The sequence below is a fragment of the Candoia aspera genome, chromosome 1 (assembly GCF_035149785.1).
Source record: "Candoia aspera isolate rCanAsp1 chromosome 1, rCanAsp1.hap2, whole genome shotgun sequence".
NCBI classification, from domain to species: Eukaryota; Metazoa; Chordata; class Lepidosauria; order Squamata; family Boidae; genus Candoia; species Candoia aspera.
Genome location: NC_086153.1, coordinates 314876146 through 314897501, shown reverse-complemented (window position 1 = coordinate 314897501; position 21356 = coordinate 314876146). Strand labels below are relative to the sequence as shown.

At 39.9% G+C, this 21356-nt stretch overlaps 1 protein-coding gene across 1 annotated transcript in view; it reads right to left on the bottom strand.

Annotated features, from left to right (window-relative positions):
• KIF26A (kinesin family member 26A) overlaps nt 1-21356 on the bottom strand; it is a 184726-nt gene that overhangs the window by 99661 nt on the left and 63709 nt on the right. Inside the window, exon 3 of the mRNA XM_063290394.1 lies at nt 8569-9084. Coding sequence (XP_063146464.1) covers nt 8569-9084 — 516 coding nt within the window. The remainder of the gene's footprint in view (nt 1-8568; nt 9085-21356) is intronic.

The following is a 21356-nucleotide window of genomic DNA, read 5'->3' as shown; positions in this document are numbered from 1 at the left end:
TCCAGTTCAAGTAAAAAAAAAAAAAGGAAATACAGTATCAGTGAACAGGCTTGCTGGCTTCCCACATGCACACTTGGCCACCAACAGAACCTATACATGTGACCCACCAAGCCCTTGAATAATTTTTGTTATGTAATTTTATTTAATGATTTTTGAATATTAAAAACATTGTTTGGGGGGGCTAAGTGGAATTCTGCACAAGGGCTTCTTGTATGCCAGAAGCAGCCCTGACTGAATCCATCCACCTTGCTGCTGGTCATGCTCTTCTTCTCTTTCCTTCTACCTTTACCAGCATTATAGACTTCTCCAGAGAGCCATCGTTTGCAAAATGTGTCCAGAGTAGGATAATTTGAACCTGGTCTTTTGTGCCTCATGTGCGCACTCTAGATTGGTATCTTCTATGATTCATTTGTTTGTTTACTTTTGAGCTGTCCATGGGTTCTCATAGCCCCTGAAGGCCACTAGAGATTCTCAGATGACAACAGCCACCCCTCCTCCCCTGCCATGAGGTCTCGGCTGGTGCCATACTCAAAACCCAACCGGGCACATCTCCGAAAGGGGGACGCCTCCTTCCAGGCCCAGCCAGGTCTTGTTGATACACACCAGGTCTGCCCCCTTCCATTATTAAATCACACATGAGGGGGCTTTGTTGTTAACTGACCTGGCATTAAAAAGCAGCAGCCAGAGATCAGGGACTCCATGAGTCTGCTGTCCTGGACCTGGGTCTGAGCACGGAGGGCCAGAACACACCACAGGTAGTAAACACCAGGGATGTCTTCCCTGAAGATAGCCCGCCCTCCAGCTCCCATCATAGCATCCCTGGCCCATCACCACCTGGATAACCTGCCCCGCCTTATAGCCCCCAGAGCCTCTGAGTCAATTAGCTCCCAATTCTGGACTCCTGAGACCCCTGATTAAAAATAGGGATCCCGCTATTCATTCATACAAACTCACACACTCTCAATAAGTCACAGGCAATGGCGAGCCCTTCCAGCGCACCAGTTCGTGCTCTCGGCACTGTCAGAGCCCAACCATCGCCCACACACACACTCACTGTCCCCCCCCCTTGGCCTCTCTCACTGTTCAACAGGAGGGGCACTCCATCCACTACTCACCCCCGCCTCTCACTCAAGGGGGTGAGTGTCCTCACACACTACATCCAAGTCCATACTCCCTCCCATGTCCCTCACACCTGAGAGGGAGTTCGCCATTCACCCTGGAGGTATCCTAATAGCCCCGGTCTTATTTAGTGCAGTTGGGGAGGGATGGCCAGTTTTTAATCCTAGACTCCCAATTTTCCCCCAATGCCACCACCAGCACCAGGGCCAGAAAACCTCAAAAAGTCCCCTGGGGCTCACCAAGCCGCCCAGGCCACCACCCCACTGAGGCCACCAAGGCCCATCCACTGTGTTGAGGTCTCACCAGGTCTTATCATGCCACCAAAGTTCACTCTACCGCCCAGGCCACCAGGTCCACTGCACCCCCAGAATTTGCTATGGTGCTCAGTCATGTCAGTTTAGTCTGATTTGTTATCAGAATAAACTGACATGGAATAATGGCAGTACCAAGAGTCTCCTGGAGACAATGTATATTAAATCCCATTTGAAAATGGCATTATGAATTCACAGAGGCAATTATCCCAGATCCCAAACCCAGAAATAAGTCAAACACACAGAATTCTAAATTTCTCCATAAATTCTTTGCCCCATGCAAGGAGATCTGCCTAGAAACAAGACCATGGTATAGGAACTCAAGGGAGGCAGATCAAGACTCCCTTAATAATCTTCTTACCTCAGTGGAAAAATAGGACTTGGAGAAGTTGCCAAAGCTTAATCTCAACTGAAAATTCTGAAAAGTTGCGGAACCCTATAAAGCAGCATTTCTCAACCTTGGCAACTGTAAGCTGTATGGACTTCAACTCTCAGATTTCCCCAGCCAGCATGCTGGTTGGGGAATTCTGGGAGTTGAAGTCCATACAGCTTACAGTTGCCAAGGTTGAGAAACACTGCTATAAAGCAATTTGTCTGCTGGTCTTGGGAGCTGTCCAAGGTCTCGCAGATCTTGTATCTTGCCCTAGAATAAAGGCATGTCATAACTCAATCCTCTCTCTCCTGCAAAAAGCCTTGGAAGAAAAAAACTTTTCACATTCCCAATCATCTGCCTATGCGGCAGAATGCAGAATAAAAGCTACAAGTTTATAATAAAATAATAATAGAAATTTGAATAATAAATAAATAAGTTCATGTATTTCAAACATGATGCCGTTTGACGTTTGTTCCTCTTCATGAACCAACTCTATTAGCTACATGCTCCCATTCAATGTGGTCAGGTATTTGGTCATGCAGTATAGTAGCTAGGTTTCTGATGAGGAACAGAAAAACTGTAGTTCAAGTCCATGTTCACCCTAACCGAACACACAGAGTTGCTATGAAGCAGGAGGGGGAGACCTATGCATGCAGTGTTGAACACCATGGGTGAAAGGTGAGTGACAAATGGTATAAACAACACGTAATACAAATTCAGCCAAGCCTTGGTGTCTGTAGCTAGGGTTCACTGAACCAAACTGGACTAAACAAAATCTTTTCACAAGTTGTTGAGTCCAATACCTTCTCTAAACATCTTTTTTATTTTTAATTAAAGGAAGCTTGTGGTTCTGTCAAAAGACTTCTCAAAGTACAATTCAGGAACTTTTAACTCTGTGTGCAAATGGCAGGTAGACATAAAATTCAACACGCAAAAACAGCAGTCAATAGATAGAAGTCAGCCTTCTAGTTATTTTTTTAACATTATTTTAAAGTAGGTAACAGGCCTGGATTTACTCCTTTGAAATAACTTTAATCTTATACAAGTGCTACTTAAAAATTCTCAACAAAACCCCAATAATTGATCCTCAGTTGCAGCAGGAAATTACCTCATCTTAGTCTCAAAAGTTCTATTTATATGCCTGATAATCTCATCATTGATTACTGTGACTGTATTCTAATTATGAATCCATTACTGCCTGGAAAGTGAAATAAAATCAATAGCACACATAAACAGGAAAAAAGGGAACTAAAATTTCACTGTGCTCTTTTATACAGATTCTGTCACAAAACAATTCCATGTCATTAGCAGGCATATAATAAATCTTTTTCAATTAGTACACCCAAATTGTTCTTAAGATTTACCACAAAAAATATCCTTCAAATTCCAAAAACATAAAATGCTGGCAAAGTCTATGAAACCTATCAGTTATGAATTGGTCAGCCCACCCCATTTTCTATAGAGAAAGTAGAGTCTGAAAAATAATGTAACAGTTGAACATACACACACACACACACACATATACACACACATGCATGCATGCAACCACCCCATTCATAAAACAGTATCCAAGAAACATTGATATATGCTATTGGGCATGAAAGTAATCTTTACTGAAATGTGCAGTACCATAGTAAAATGTAGCAATACTGTATACTCAACAAATCATATAAATAGGAATAAAATCATCAGCCATCTAAAAGCTACAACCAGACACAGGTATGCAGTTCCATTCTTTAACCTTCCCCTTCCTCAGCAGCTTACATGTGTTACAAAAGAACTAATGGATTTGTCAAGAAGGATTATGTTGATTGCACCGGCAATCACTTTGTTTCAAAGTCCTGAGAAAAATATTCATTAATTACTTTCAGAGCAATCATTCTTCACTGATTAGCCTACTTTGAAATCCCTGCATTTTCTAGAAATTTCTCCCTATATATTCTATCTAGAACAGGTACGATAAAATTCAGAAGCTAGTGGAATCCTGAGCTCCAATAACCAGAGCTAGTTCAAAACAATGGCTGCACCTCAGGGGTAGATCCATTTACTCATACAATGCCTATGCAGCTTTGGGGAGACACTTGGAAAAAGACATGTAAGAAGAAGTATGTTTAGTGTTAGGATTGCCTAATATATTTAGACAGTCTATGCATTTCTAATCTACCCCTAATGTTAAAGCTGGTTCCTAATAGGAACAGGTGAAATCTAGGCCAACCATTGTTGGTACTGTTGGCTCAGTTGGCTGCTATAGCTAGTTTGGGCAGGTCCTATACTAATAACTGCTTGGCCTGCAGGTAAGAAAAGATCAAACAGCTTGCTTAGGAGGTTTTTTGCTGGCAGAATGCCTGGGCTAGAGAGGTTTTTAGGGCATTTGTCCTCCTTATTGTACTGAGAAAGAAAACGTATTGAGAGTCCTGCAGCTAGCTGATGTGCTTTTAGAATGCACTGCTTGCTCTGCTGGCTTTGCAGTCAAAGTCACGGACTTCTGTGGCATATAAAGCACGGATGCTTATACTTCTGGACTTATAGTGATACTTACTCTTTGAGTTCTTGGGGAATCACTCCAAAAAGTGGGTTGAGACTAGACAGTGGACAGAAGCAGGACAAAAACTAAACCCCCATAAGTCAAAGACAGTCAGTTATTCTAAGTTAAATAAATTTCTCCTCCTGTACTATTAAAACTGCGATTCAGCAGCAATTTCACTCGTGGAGCTGCACTCCTGCTATAGAGCTACACACCACGGGGGAGAAATCATGCATTTTCATCTGCCACTGACTGTGCCTGCTTGAAATCTATAAGTGGACCATGATTAATAAGAATAATAAACACATGGGGTAATTTTTTTTCAACCAGTGTTCTGTGAGTTGCTAAATTCTCACCTTAGGAATTAGGAAATTAGCTTTCCCCTCTCACATGCAAGTCATTGTAAATTATCTTCAAGCCTATTCATTAACACCAAATTCTGAAATGAGTAAAAACAGTTAAGTAAATTATTTATCACAATTTTCACTGGGGTATGGGTAGGAAAGGGGATACAAGCTCTCAGTATATAAAATCCAACTCAGTGATATAATTAATATTCAACAATGATAACACTGGCTTTATACAAAGGGATAAAAAAGTAAAGGGGTTTTTTTTGAGTTGAGCTCAACTCCTGGTGACTTTCATGGCTATATCCATGTAATTTTCCTTGGCAACATCAGAGAAGTAGTTTACCTTGTGGAGTATAATAGGGGCAGCCCCAGAAGTAGAACAAATACAAAAAAAGTAGTCTTACTTCACAAAATGTGTGTTATAACATTCACTCAAACTGATCCATAATGGCTCTGTCTCCCTTATCCATTCCTTAGATTATTAACAATACTAAAGACAGAAAGGTGTTTTCTCCTTGTTATAATTCCTACATGGTAATGATAATGTTTTTTTTTTCATCCCTACAAAGACTTTACAGTGTCTTAACTGTTGCCACCGTCTATTAACTAACTTGTAGACAACATAAACATTATTAGAATACAGCATTCTCACTTGTTAATTCTTAATTGTTTTATTATAACTGAATCCAATTTGGGCTCAAGATTCTACACATCTTATTTTGAAGAAAAGTTGAAACATTTTTATTTCAACATGCTTTTTGTCCTAGCTGACTGATTGTGGATACTTATCTTGGTCTGATTTGGAGTTTATCCTTGTGTTTTTTTTTTAATTTTCGTTTTGTCATTGTTCTGATTTATTTATTACTGGGGGGATCTTTTCATTGATACTGCACACTGCCCAGGGTCCTTTGGGACTGGGCCAGAACATAAATAAATAAACAAATTGATATAATTAGTGCTGACCATAATCCACCCCATCATCATTAATTCTATTCAATTTTCCTCCAACTACCATACGATTGCACTTGCTCAAAAACTCTGCATGGGTAGCCATCCAGTGAATTGTCATCAACTGATTCTGCTTCAGAAATGTTTATCCTTTTATACCAAATACCGATAAAAGAAACAAAGAACTGAAGAGATCTTTGTGGGCCATCTATTATATGCACTTGCTCACTCCTAAAAATCCAGAAAGGATGCAGGAAAATTGTGGGTGCTGACCTAGAATGCATTCAAAACAGAGGCCTTTCAGGGAGCTCAGAGATTCATATGCAACTTTACTTTTTATAAGGAAAGCTACACAAGTGTAGGAATAATCCTTTAGTTTTTATATTTACTGCACTAAACAATAACTAGAACCACCTTGTTTATTCAGAAAATTTTACTGCTCTTGAGAAAGGCACATTATCCGCTATTCCTTGCATGTGGTGTATTAATATATTATCAGGGAATACACCAAGTAACTCTTTTTCATGTTAGTTCATCTGTTTGCCTATTTCCAGTAGATTCACAGATCCATATCAATGTCTGTTAGAATCCCAACTGAAACCCAACTTGAATATATTTTTACATTCCTGAACTTTTACTTCATTATTTTCTGAGAGTTTACTGAAACCGTTTAGATTTGAACAGCTGTCATACTTCATCCAAGGATTATCTCTAAACCACACACAATTTGTATTCTATTTTGTTAACTCTGAGGTGAATAAAAAGCTATTACGAAAATGTAGCATTCATAATTACACTCTTCAACAGACAAAGAAAATGCAGTCGTTCTACACAGAAATTATTTACACAGGCATCACAAAAGATTGTAAGGCTATCTTTATGACAAGTTTAGCACCGGAGTCCATAAAGTGGAACTGTTACAGTGAGATATTTTGCTCTGTGACTATTGCTGTAAAATTGAACAAAAGACAGCTTAGACTCTTTCAAGCCTTGTCCACCTCAAAGGATACATTCAAATAGTTCTAATACCAACCATGGTCACTAATTTAAATGTAAGACAACAAAGAAACCCTATAATTTGTTGCCTATGTTCAGAATTTCTGGCCAGTCCTAAACATACAGTATTTACTTAGAAGTCTCACTGATCTTAGTTTGATTTTCTTCCAACTAGATATGCAATTGGTTTTAACTTAAGCAATATGTATTAAAATAAACATTTGAATACTGTAACATAAATAATTTTTACTTCCACTGCTTTTATTTAGTAAGAAAGAATTATGTGAACTTGGCCCTTGTATATATGGTCCTCCTTGTAAGGGGGTAATGTTTCTAACAACAGGTATCTTCTCAGTGTGAACCTACCCAGACATTAAGGTCAGCAGGCCAGGCCCTCTTAAAGATACCCACATTTTCTGAGATCTCCTATTTGCTTTTAACTGAATTGTACTCAGTCCCACACTACCTGTTTTTGAAAAGGATTCAAGACCATCCTCTTCAGCTAGGCCTTTTGAGTTTCAACTAGTTTTAATAGCAGTTGTAACTGTTTTTATAAGATTTTAACTGTACATGGTTTATTTTGTTAGCCACCTTGAGTTCCCTATGAATAAAAGGATAATTTAACAGTAGACATGAAGATAGGTAGATATCAATAAATGCTTTTTGACCACAATTTGCTACTATACTTGTAGATTTGACTTGAGGAACTAGTTCAGTTCTTTTTTTGGCTTCAGTAGCACAGGAAGCACTGACCTATAAAGCCCTACATGGCATGGGGCCAGGTTATTTTCGGGATCACCTCTTCCTGGTTACATCTGCCCATCCCAACAGGTTCGGCAGAAGGGCATGTTATACTGAGGATTTTCATCTGACATAACCCAGGAGGAGAGCCTTTTCTGCCATCCCACGCACCCTCTGGAACATCAACCCCTCTGAAATTAGATCAGCCCCAACCCTATTGGTCTTTCAAAAGATCTTGAAGACATGGCTTTGCCATCAGGCCTAGGAATCCCATGGAGGTATGGAGACTGTGAGATGGCTGTATTGCTTGTAAGCTACTGGATGGCACTCTCCCACATTTTTATGTTTTATGGTGAATTGTTTCACTGTTTTAACTAGTTTTGAATGCTTGTTGTTGTCATTGTTTTTGGCTAGTTATTTATATGGGCTTGTTTTTTTTTGTTATTTAAGGTCTGTGAGCTGCCCAGTCTCATGTACATGAGATGGTCAGCTATATAAATTGAATAAATAAATTTCTTTCCCTTTAGGATCACAGTGTTGCACCACAAGCTCTGCCCCTTTGGGGCATGCATGCAACATTGCAGTCATATAGAAAAGGGGTGGTGCTTGTGTAGCAACACCACTTTCATCAGTCTAACTCCCACTTACCCTGAAACAGACACTGCCACTTATAGAGGAATGAAAGTACTTCTCTCTCTTTCAAAATGAGAAGCAGAAGGGAAAAACCCAGCAGCATCTCCCCAAGAGCCTTGTATTCTGTAGGCAAAACATGGCAGCCACAGGTCTGAAATTACCTCTTGAATTAATCTATCTTTGGGGAAGTGGTAGAAGGTGGAAAGCACTGGGAAACTGTCCCAGGTTTCAAACATGGATGAAGCCCCATACAAAGTATTTGAAATGATCAGACGGATCATTACTTTTCATTCAGGACAGTAAAACTCATCAGATAAAGTGCAATTCCAAAAGTTATTTCAGTACTAGGTACCCTGGTTAACTAGGCTGCTGACTTCAATGGGTAAAGAACAATGAAAAAAATAATGTGTTGACAGAGAATGCAAGGAGAAGTAAAGTAGGATTCAAATGAACATCCCATCTCCTGGGCCCTCAGACTCCTAAAAGGCCCCATGTTAGGTAAAAGCTTTCAAGGTAGAGGAAAAAAAGCCTGTTACTTGTGGAATATCAGAAACATAGTAGACAGTTACTTACTAGACAAGCTTGAGGAAGAAAACTGTTTACTCGGGAGATACTCCACATCCCTTCAAGGTACTGCTGAGCCTGGATCGTTACTGAGCTCAATGCCCCACTAAGGCCACTGGGAGCCACTGTCACTTGAACGCTGGAGTTTGGGAAGCCACCCGCACCTTGTGGCCACCCTAGTCCCTTCTTCCTCTCCGTCCCAGAGAAAAGGCTGGTGGTTTTGCCAGGCTGTCTACCCCCCTGTCCAGCCATGAGGGACAAGTCCTTCTGAGAAGAGACGCTGACCATGTTCTGGGAGGTCATTCTTGGTATCACAGCAGCCATTGCCACGGCACTTTGGGGGGGATCTGTTGCCTCTTGACAGCTGGCTTGGTCAAGGTTGTGGATGACCTGGACTGCTTCTTGCTTCAGCTGATTCAGGTGGGCAGCACAAACATCACACCTGCTTTCCCCTTCACTCCTAGGTTTCTGTAAATATTCAGGCACTTGAAGCTTGTCAAAAATTAAAGCTGATAATCGTGGGTCCTGAAACAAAAAAGAACAGAAGCAAAATGAGTCAAGACCAAAGAATACTACCAAGAAAAAAGTTTTAAAAAATCAAATATTAGGGTACAAACTACATTAACCTGCTTTATACTATTTACTCTCTTAGCCCAGAACTGTTCCCCCAGAATCACAGCAGCTTCTTCCAGGCCTGAGGCGAATCTCTTTCCCTTCAGTGTGATCTTGGAACTGAATGGGAGATCTACTGCAAAGCCTGCATTCTGGTACTGAGCCACAATCTTTCTCCAAAAGCACAATTAAATGATTGGGCCATCTACTGTAGTACAATGCTTCTATTTGAACACGCAGTAGATATCTATGGTCTCCAATGGAAGTCTGTCTTATCACTGGTCACATAAAAATATTCTAACTGAATATGCCCAGAAGTGAGTTTGAATTATTTTTCATTCAAAGCGCACAATCCTCTAATATGTATCCATACATTCTCCTGAGAGACAAAAAATTGTGTCCCAAAAGGGATGCATTTTGTATGGAAAAGCTGTGAGCTCAGTTCAATTCTGGGCTCATAACTCTAAAATTCTAAGTGTATGACTTTTGCATAAGGCTCCAGTTCAGATTCACAAAATTGTTAATGGAGGAACAGAGTATTTCAGAGAACTTCTAATTCTAGTTCTGTTTCCTCCAGACTGTGCCAAACATACCGCTGAATCATGCAGTTACAAGGTCTGGCAGTTTCCAGGACTAAATCCTTCAAACCAGTGATTTGAGGTGTTCCAGATACAGTGCTCCAGTCAAAACATGCCTGTTTAAGGGCTAGACCATCCCAAAACACCTTAAAACCATTTTCATTTTGGGAGGATTTACTTCTCAAAACCTCTGAACCATCTCTGGAATAACATGGTTTGATGGGGAAAGTTCAACGTGATCTAGAGGGAAACAGAAAGTTCCAGAGTTCTGTGAAACATTCCATTTTCAGACCAAGGAATTTACTATATTCCTGCTCTTGTTTATTAGTACATTAGAACTTCAGAATTAAGTTTTTAAAAAGTAGATCTTGCTAGCCTGAATTTTGCCTACCTGTACCATAAAGTTTTTTTAAACTTAAAAAAAAAACTTTATAAGAAAGGTTTTAGGGTTCAAGTATGAACTGAAAACTTAGCTGTTAGATATAAGAGAAATGCTGTTCCATACAATCTACTCTTTGGCAGTGATTACATAGGAATGTATTAGGCTATCACACACTTAAGCATCATTTGAGTCCTTGGCAGACTCTCCATAGTTGATTAATAAGCCATAATAAGCACCATCACTCTATAATGCCCAGCGTGAAAATGATTATCAGGCACTAACAATAGAGCTTGTGGTGCACTTGATAACGGCTCAGCTACTTGCCTTTTAATTAGCTCTCCATTTAAAAAACAATGATAACTAGGGATGGACAAATCCATCCCATTCACTATCACTTCACATCTCATTTTTTTACACCAGTTTGTTTCGTTCTTTTTCAGTATCAAACTGCATTTAAAAAGCAAAGAGTCTGCCAGAGAATATGCACTTCTATACGTATTTCTAATGTAGGTATTTGGGGGCACACTGTCCTAATGTATACCTTTGGAGGAAGAAGCAATTTCCTTCAACATTATCATTATACTTTCTCCTCAGTTATGTACACAAGATAAGCTTTTTTATTTTTGCAAGATAGAGCCCCAAAATCTAAAAGGTGCAACAAAAGCTATAGCCTGGAATGCAGAAAATATGAATTTGCATTAAATTGTAATCTGAACACATTATTCCCTCATTCCTAACAAGGTCCAATATACTCAAGTTTTATCATGCTCAAAAACAAACTTACTATTTGCAGATATTTTTGTTAATACCACAACTACATTTCAAAGTCTTACAATGAAGGAACCATGCATATTGGAACATGTGAGCATTAAAAAGAGATTCTATCATATCCTGTTAGCCCTTCTATTGTTATCTGTGTGTCTAATAATAACTAGAAAAATTATACTATAAGCCACCCAGTCAAGCAGAATGTGTAGATGAAACCTTCGCAAACCAGATCACCAAGATATCCAGGAAACATATCACTGTGATCATGGAGGATTTCAACTACCCTAACACATCAGAAGATTGGCTCAAAGCTCAAAAAGATCTTGGTAGACTTGAACATTGGGCCCTATCCAACAAATGCTGTTTAATGGTGAAAAGTGTGAGGTTCTGCACTTAGGAAGAACCAGATACACAGATACCAGGCTCAGTAGTAATACTTGCAAGAAGATTATGTCCTGGTAATCCATAAATTAAGCATGAGCCAGCAGTATGCCACAGCTACCAAACAAATTAATGTAGTTTTGGGCTGCATCAACAGAGGTATAGTGTTGAGATGATGGGAAGTTACCATACAGCCTTTATGCTGCATTAGTCAGACCAAACCTGGAACGCTGTGTTCAGTATGCCATAAAACAAGAAGGATGTTGGGTAACTAAAAAGAGTACAGAGAAGAGCAACAGAGATGGTGAGGAACTAAATCCTCTTTAGGGTATGGTTAGCCTAAAGAAGAGAAGGCTAAGGGAAGACATAATAGCAGTCTTACATTACTTGAAGGATGTCACAGGGCAGAAGGTATGGATGTAAAACAAGAACCAATAAGTGGAAGCTTTATAAAGAAAGATTTCAAACTTACAAGAAGGAGCAATTTCCTGACTGTGAGAGCTATTAAGTAGTGGAATAACCTGCCTCCTGTAGTCATAGGTGCTCCATCTGTCAGCCTTCCCAGATAGATCAGACAGGAAACACGACCAGATGAGCTAATTCTGCTTTATTGTAAGGCTACATTAACAGAATCTTGCAAGTCTGATAGTACAAATCTCCCACCATCTCTTTTACAGACTGAGAAGTTAGGGAGGTTCCTTTCTGAGTTTCTTTCTTTGCCTGTTACGCTGCTGCAGGCTATGTCCTCTCTTATCTGATAGTTCCCTAGGCAGCATCTCTTCCCCCCCACTCTCCTAAGGTCATTCCCACATACCATTACATCATAACTGGAGGTTTTCAAGAAAAGATTGGGCAGCCATTTGCCCAGGATGGTATGACTATGAGTACCATAGTTGAATATACACTTCAGAAAATCAAGGGTGGTATAAATGAAGCACTGCTTCTCATAGTATATACAGTTATCCCAGTTCCCCCTTGGTTAGTAAGTTTGTCAGGCTTTTCAATTTCATCAAAAGCCTATTCAACTATTTTGACATAAAGTGACAATGGAACAAATCGTGAGTTCACATCATGGAAAAACAGGGCTACTTTCAACTCTTTACAAAAATACTGCCTGGATGTATAGGATCCCATGACTGATGTTTTTTGCTGTTTCAACTTCGAGGATTTCCTAGTCAAGTGCCTCCAAATTATTGGAATTTCCAAAAAAGCTAAGATGGTTGTTCCCCAACCCTGGGGGAGTTGAATCCAACAGATGTAATGGATTGGGGAAGGATAAGCTAAATACTGAAAAAATGTAAGAGATCATTTGCAAAACGTAGATGCATTCTACTAGGACATCTTTATAATGCAACTTATTTGATGAGAAATTAAAGAAGGCTGTGGCTTCTTCCAAGGTGCTGTGATGTGAACACCAAAGAGCTGATTTAAAAACATCTCCTACTCTTCTTCCACTGAGTGAGTTTCTCTCATACTTGATTTCAGAGCCAGGGTGAATGAGGGGCTCAGAAAAGGTAACACTGAAAGTTAAGCTATCTCCTTGGACTTGCTTCCCCAAACAGCGCTACTGTGAAGATAAAACAAAAGATTAAATAAAGTTTGGGTATAAATCTATAGTTAACACTAATGTCCTCTAACAGACCTGGCCAACATCAAGGGCTTACTCTGAGCTCTTTAAACAGTTAAGGTTTTAAACAGAAAACCACAGCATAGACTGATGGTCTGTATTTTAAATTCTAGGCAGGAGGATGGGGGATGCTTTAATATGACTTAATGAAAGCAGACAAAGCAAATCACCTATCTTAATTAGGACTGTTTCCAAAACATTCTTCCCAATTAGCAAACCTTTCTAAATCTCACACACTTGCAAATACATATCTCCAAAGTTTTCCTGATTTAATGCCTAGCTGTGAATGATCTTCAGGAAATGTATATCCATTAAAAACCTACTACCTTTGCACTTTTAATTGGTACATACATTTAAAGCTTTTTTTCAAAAATGCCCTGACATGGACACACAGAATTTCTTACACTTAGCCTTCCCCAACCCATTACACCTTTTGGATTCAACTCCTCCAAGGTTGGGGAACAACTATCTTAGGTTTTTTGGAAATTCCAATAATCTGGAGGCCTTCGACTAGGAAATCCTCAAAGTCGAAACAGCAAAAAACATCAGTCTTGGGATCCTATACATCCAGAGGAAGTCCCAATGACATCATGATGTAGTCACAAAAATTATGTGAATTACACACTTGCATCATTTTGCATCAGGGTGGCTGAACTGGGATGCAGAATAAGTAAACTGGAATCCCCATTCAGACTAGAAACTCACTAGTTATCTTTGAGGGAGGAAAGCATATATATCACTCGGAGCTTCATGCCACGGTAAGAGGAGAGCCATATTAGTCTCTGAAGGCAGAAAATCAGGAGTCTAGTACTGTAGCACCTTTTCCAACTAACCAATTTTATTTCTGAGCTTTGGGGAAGACCTGAAAATGTCACGGATTAAAGCAGATATGAGAAGGGTTCAAACCCCCTCCTCTAAAATACAGAAGCTATTCTATTTCATTTTTGTGCAACAGCTTAGGCAGTAATGGGTGTGTTGCATTATGCTCACTTGTCCCCACTGCTCTGCAAGCTGCTCTGGTTACCAGTCTGCTTCTGTGTCATGTTCATCGTTCCAATGGTTTGAATACATCGTAACGTTTCACATGTCACTTTCCTGTTCCGTGTCTGTCATTTGTGGGGAGGGGAATTTCAGCCGTGCCAGGCTGTAATCTCCTTGCTGTTCTGCAGGAATGTATGTTTGGGTTATGACATGTATTCAAGGTTGCTTTCCCAGGCCGATGTGTGACGGTTGCCAACACCTGGGAGGGGGTGGTTACTATGGTGGGGTGAGGGGCGGGATTGGGTTTGAAGCAAGGGTATTTAGTTTGTATTTCGCGCGCTTTGGCTCATTCTCAGCTTTCTCTGTATTTGCATACTATTCCTTTAATAAATCAGTTATCTTTAAGCCCGAGCTTGTGAGACTGAGTATTTGGGATTAGGCAACCATTACATTCTGGATGCAATTCAAGGTGATGATTATCACCTATAAAAGCCTTCATGACATTGGGCCTGGCTACTTGAGGGACCTCTTGTCTCCAAATGTTTCCACCTATCCAGAGAGGGCAGGCAGAGTGGGCATGCTCCAGGTCCTCTCGATTAAACAGTGTCCCCTTGCAGAAGTCTACCTTCTCTGTTGCAGTGTCCACCTTCTGGAATGACATCCCCCCAGAGACTCACCTTAGTGACATTCAGAAACTCCTTTAAAATGTGGTTGTTCTCCCAGGCCTTGGGATAGGGTGACTGTAGAGTCCCCATGGTGGTGGTGGTGGTGGTATTATTATTATTGTTGTTGTTGTTGTTGTGTATAGTCTTTCAGTCAGTTGTGATTGTTTTTCTATCTATGTTGTTTTTTCCTATTAACTGTAAGTTGCCCAGAGTCATAACTGAGTCAGGAAGCCTCAAAATTGAATTTAAAAAATAATTAAATAGCGGGATTGGGGGAGGGAATCCACAGACAGCACATATGTGATTGGTAAGCTGCATTCAGCTCTGCAGACTGCCCATAAATGTAGGCCAGCCCCCTCTGATCACCATTCTGGTTCTCTGAAAAGTACTTAATTCCTTTTGCTCACAAAGATTTTGTTTTCATTACTATATACTAGCTACTTAGAACTCTTTAAAAAAAAGAATGACAAAATAGATCAGTGAGCAAACTGACCAAACATTCATTCGCTCAACAGGCATCACAAAGGACATTTTCCCAAACTATATGTCTAAATCCAGTCAATCATAGCAAATACATCTAACATTAGCATATTCTTCTGCCAAAGTTAGATGTATCTATTAGCAGGGAACGAAACTAACTATTTACCGCCCCATTATTCCTTTTCCCTACAGACATATGCACACTGTATACCATATTAGTAAACTGATTTATGAGTTCTGCTGAAAGGTATTTTAATTACAGCGTTTCACTCTCTTTGGAACTGGAGACCTTAGGGGGAAAAAAGGCTTTGAAGTTTTAAAGGAAGTTGCTTATATTCAGAGCAAAGGAAGGGCCCTCTCTAGCTACCTGCTGAGAGACGTTTTATACCTACAGAGAAAACTAGAGCTAGACTGGTCATGGCTACTAGCCATTAAAAAAAGGAAAAAGAATCCACTCCTGCGCAAAAGCTAAATCTCAAAAGGCGGACTGAAAAAGGCAGTAACATTCTTTTGGACATCACACAATACAACTTTGCCATAGTACAGATTAGTGTTTCTCGACCTCAGCAGTTTTAAGATGTGTGGACTTCAACTCCCAGAATCCCCCAGCCAGCATGCTGGCTGGAGAATTCTGGGAGTTGAGAAACACTGGTATAGATGTATCTATCTACAGTACAGATCTATAATATATGTAGCTCTCTAACCTGGCGCCCATTGGGAATGTTGGATTACAGCTCTCATGGCTGAGGATTATAGAAACTGAAGTCCAATGCATCTGAAAGCCACTGGGCTAAGAAGCAACAAGCAATGTGTTGGTGGGGGGCGGTCTGTCACACTTCATTTTAATGGTTGTTTTTAGTCCAGGCTGTCACGTTCCATTTTATGTTTTAAATGTTTTGATTACTAATTATTTTTTGTAAGCCGCCCAAGGTCCACTGGAGTGGGCGGCTATATTAAATCTAATAAATCAGCATCAGCATCTGCAAAACAAGAGTCTTCTACTGCCATGTAATGTATCCCCTGTAATTCAAACTGGATATCCCACTTCTCAAGAGCCAGTAACTTGTGTTCCTGAGTCCCAAAGGCCTGCAAACACTTCCCTTATTCTCTGACAGTCTCCCTGCCTGAAATGAATTCAATTTTTTAAAAAATTAATAACCAAACAGGGTAGCAAAATCCTATCTGCAAAGTAAACTACCAGGCTCCAGCACCACCTTTATTTCCAAAAATGCTTCTAGAAGCCACAAGTGCTTCTACGCAGTCTTGGGAAATAAAAATACAGTGGGTGGCTACAGCCCAGTCTTAGGAAACATCCTTACTGGCTCAGAAAAAAAAGACGCAGGTAATTTAGCTGTGATGGGGAATATCTTTTCAAAAGGGCTTTAAAATCATAATTGTTCTCTTTTGTTTCTCACTGAAAAAAATGTAGTATTTGCTGCTGTTCTATGCTTGAAAATCTTTTACTGCTGTGCTATTATTAACATTTAAGATGCTTTTATAATTCTATATTGTATTTTATTGATTTATACCAGTGTAACATGAGCCAAACATGAGTGGCTATCCTGATGTTTCTAGTGTTGCTTAAAAGTAATAGCAGGGAGTATACATTTTGACAGGTTTTCCCACTGCGAGGTATAGTAATTGGAGGGCAGGTGTGAATTAGATTGGGAAAATGTGACTGCTCTTCCCCCACTGATACATAAAACCCTTTTTTGCTTACCTCAAATGACTTTGGAGGGCAAGAATCTCCCATGTCATGTATAAGCTATAATATACATTCTATCCTAAAACACATTTATAATAAGAAAACTATCATTAGACAGTCATTCATATAAGACTACTTCTGTTGCATCTCTATCTACTGAATGCATATTTATCAGGGCAAGTTAAAGTGATTTCTAGATTTCCAGATATAACATACATCCACTAAGCAGGTTCCTTTATTAGTCTGTGTGGCATTCCGATCCAGCAAAAGAGCATCCCTGCACACAGAAGACATGGAGGTCCACCACCATATTCCTTCAACAGAAGTAAGTTTTCTTAACTAGCCATTCATAAAGCACGGACATGGGGGTGGGGACACGCCAGTCTATAATTAAGCCAAAGCCACCTGGCAAGCACATACTGGAGCTGCACCTGCTCTTATTTGATACTTGAAATGCCTTGGCCCTTACTTCTATTTTTGGGAGCACATCTTAAGTTTCGACACCAAGAAGCACTCAGCACAGCCTCTAGTAAGGATGTTACGGAAAATAGCCAACATGCATATTAGTGCAGAGAAGAAGTGCAAGAGCAAGTTGTTAGCCCCTCCCACAAACAAGATGGTAGCCAATGAACCCAGGGAAAATCAGATGCAGTGGGGCTCAGATTGACATCCTTTCTGTCTTGCCTTTAAGCTGTTTCCTGAACTACTGAGTCTTCCTAAAAAAAACTGCTCTTGACACAGGGGAAGAGGGGGGAGACTTAAAAGGGGTCAGTGCAAAGTAATGTCTAACTCCCCACCAAGTCTCAGATAGCAACATGGATGTATCTTGGTGATATACTGTATTTGTTAAAATATTCATAGTTCACCCTCTGTCAATGAATCTAAGAGCGCAATAAAGCAAGTTAATCAATACAGTAACAATAATACCAACTACTTTCATAGTTGATATTCTAGAGGTGGTGGATTCGTCCCTGGGGGAGCTGGGGGTGTTGACGACCGACAGGAAGCTCTGGCGTGGGCTGGTCCATGAAGTCACGAAGAGTCAGAAGCGACTAAACGAATAAACAACAACAACACTTTCATAGTAACTGCCTTGCTGGTTATGTTCTTTTTCATTTTAAATGTTATTCAACTAAATTCTGCACTTTATACTGTTTTAGTGCATTGCTTTGGGCTCCCCTGGGAAGAGAAGCAGGACACAAATAGAATTATTGAAATAAACAAATGTTTTTGAAATAAACAAATGCTTAAAGCAAAGGCATTAAAATAATCACCCCATAATTCAATATATATATAGTGTGGTGAGCTATGGCCACTAAGACATACACACACCCTCAACTTTGAGTAAATCACTCCATCTTCCCTTTGAGCTAGAGTAAAACCATCAGTCTCAGTCTGGCCTTAGGAAATCATGCATTTCATAGTCCAAGAGTCCTAATTAAAACAGTCCTCTCTCTCTCTCATGTCCTCAAATAATCTATTTTTCCCAGTAGTAGGATGCACAGCAGAGCCCTCTCAGCTGCTTTTAATATTCCAACAGAAATATATAGGGGAAGATCCTCACAAATGAGATCCTAATGCATTTAGGAAGACTCAAGTATCTGGGAAGGGGAGAGAGTAAAATTCATATTGCAATGATTAAAAAAACAGGAAAATTATTAAGAAAAAAAATATCTCCCATCCCTCAGGACTTTCCTGTCTCCAAACATTTTATCTTGTTTAAAAATTAATGTCTGCACTGGTACCTACACGCTTCACAGAGGCCATCCAACTAATGCACACCCAGTCTTAGTTAAGACTATCTTAAAGTTGGCAGGCATATCAGTGGAATTTACTCCTTTTCCAGTCTATGCAACTGTAAAGCTGGAAAGGAGGAGAGATTATCTAGTTGGGTCCCCCAAATAGCTAAGAATTATTGCTGTCTATGCTGTTCCACTGCAAAATGCAACTGGGGACTCCCTCTAATTCTAACTCCTTAAACTGGGGAATCCCAGTTGAATGAAATACCATCAGACAAAAGGGAAGAATCCACAGGCTTGGGGGAGGCTTGAGGCTTTGTTGAATGGCAGGGGGAGCAGAAAACTGAAGACAAAGTAGAATGAAACACAGTGGCTGGAATCCAGAAGAGGAAGGACTTTCTGCTGCACCAATTACACAAATGTAATTCTATCCATTTAAAATTTTTAAAAAATCCACAAAGAAAATTAAATGTCTGGGAGACAAGTTCTAATCTCATCTTCTTTCTGGCATGCTAGTTTTCAATATGCAAAAAATGTCTTTTGTCTGGAGGAGGTTTTGGTTAGATATGCTCCTGAGGTGCTATACTTACTCAGGGGAACTAAGCCTTAGTTAGTTTATATGAGTTTAAATATAATCTTCAGCAATATTCCCTGGGCAGTTTATAAAATGAAGCTAAAATATGCAACACTAAAATAACTCCTGGCGTTCTCCAGGGGAGCATCCCCTTTTTCCAAAGCAGCCAAGCAGATGCCTCTGGAACATAAAGATAGCATGTGAGGATATGCAGAATGATCCTATTTTCCAGGAGTATTACTTCCTCAATAGGTTGTAAAAGCACTTTAAAATAGTCACCTTTTGTTTTTGTTCTGTAATTATAAAATAATGAGAGACAAGGGCCCATTCTCCAGCTCTTCCAACCCTCTATCCTGCACCTTGGCTCCCATAGAGGCCCCAGCTGTATGGTGTGATTACTTTTATTTTCCCACTTGGTGCTACAAAAACACCTGGATAATGGATGGGCGTGAAGGAAACACAAGTTACTGTTAGAAACATTAAATGTGACTTTAAACGTTCAGCCAGCCCTGTTAAAGAGATTTTATTGCCCTGTGACAATCCTTGCCCCACCCTCCCCGCATAATCTTCCCACCACCACCAGGGAATCTTCACTTTAATAGCCTGAGTTCCATATAAAACCTTATATGGAAGTGACACCCTCCAGTTTTACACAAGGAAGACATTATAATCTGCAACAAATGCTACCAAAGATGCTATAAGAAAGAGGAGGGGGCTGGGGAAAAGAGGAAGCCAATGTAGAAGAAGAAGAAAAGACTAAGAAGGGAAAGCTGAACATATTGACTGGAATCAATTCTGCACTTAACAACTGTGTTTTTAAAACTGTGGAAGAACTTCTATGCAGTTACTGGAATATGTCCCACGGAATGAAGGGAACTTCTGGCCTGCTATTCTAACAATTCTAACAGAATTTTCCCCTTCCCCCACATCTGGAGCTCATCAAAGTTGTCCATCAAAATGCAAGTCCCCACCGGCATTTCACAAACACACCCACTTGAAGTTGAGGATAGATATGATCCTCTGGTAGGTCTACAGATCTACCACCAAGTTACATGCCTTCCTTCTTGTGTCAGTAGACAGGAATCGATCATCCATATGACTGATATGTGGAGATTGCTGTATCTCTACAGAAGGACTGTTTCAGTCAGTTTTAAGTCAGAACATGGATGGTTTATCTGTGGCCCTGGCAGTGGAACTTAATAAGGGCAGGAGCAAGAAATTAGTTATACTGTAGTACAAAATCAGGCTTTTCTCAGCATTTTTCCTTGCTACCCAGCTCATAAGAAAAGAAGCAAGTTCTGTTCTCTTCTCAAGGTGAGGAGAGCACTAACAGATGAGAAATACATCTTTTACTAAACTGCAAACATCTGGCCAACCATTAGATGGCAGTGAGTTTTCTCTTATCTCTTTGCTGCCAACTTGTCTGGATTTCTATAGAGAGGGCACTGCTATTTCAGGCTAAAGTAGATCTAAACAACATGAAGTCTGGTAGCCTTGTACAGCACATACACATACCTAGCAAAAAAACAGTATTATCACTTGTGATCATTAGTGATCAGTTACAAGATGGTGATCACTTTGCATTTCCAGTAACACTCCCAAGTGGTATCAGTCCATGGCACTGTGGGGAATTATGAATGATAGTTGACTCTACAAGTACTCTCTGCTAGCTAGAAATAAAGTCTGACATACAGGCAGGCAGTTCCCATTCATAATAGGCTTCATCAGGTCCCCGGCAGTTGCCTGAGCATGTCAGATACCACTGACTGCAAGAGATCAAAACACAACATGTGACATGTGACAGTCCTCTTGCCCTACCTTAAGACATCTGCATGTGGCACTCAAATTACCTTATTGGAAGAAGCTACAAATACTAGTCTGAAAACTGCTGCTCTTCTTAGTCCATGGAAAGACCAAACCACTATCTATGACCTTGGAGAACAGATGAAGAATAATATATAATATATTTATTCATTCAGAGTTCTCTGAGCAGCGTACATAAATTAAGTGCATACCTTACAAAACAAAAAATAAAAATGGCAATAAACATCAGACAGTAAATCCAATTTAAAACCAGCAGCACAAAAAAAAACAAACCCAGAGTAAACAACTAATTCACAAACAAGCACTTCAAAATGCTGGAAAAAGGTAGCCCAGATATGAATGGAGAAAGTTAAAGATGTGCTTAAATCTTTTCCACTGAACTCTGTCAAACTTTAAAAGGATCAGCTTTGGCTACTTGCTACTTTTAGTATGGCCAGTTTGATTTAGCTACTTTATTCAATTGGGGAGCTGCAGAAACAAG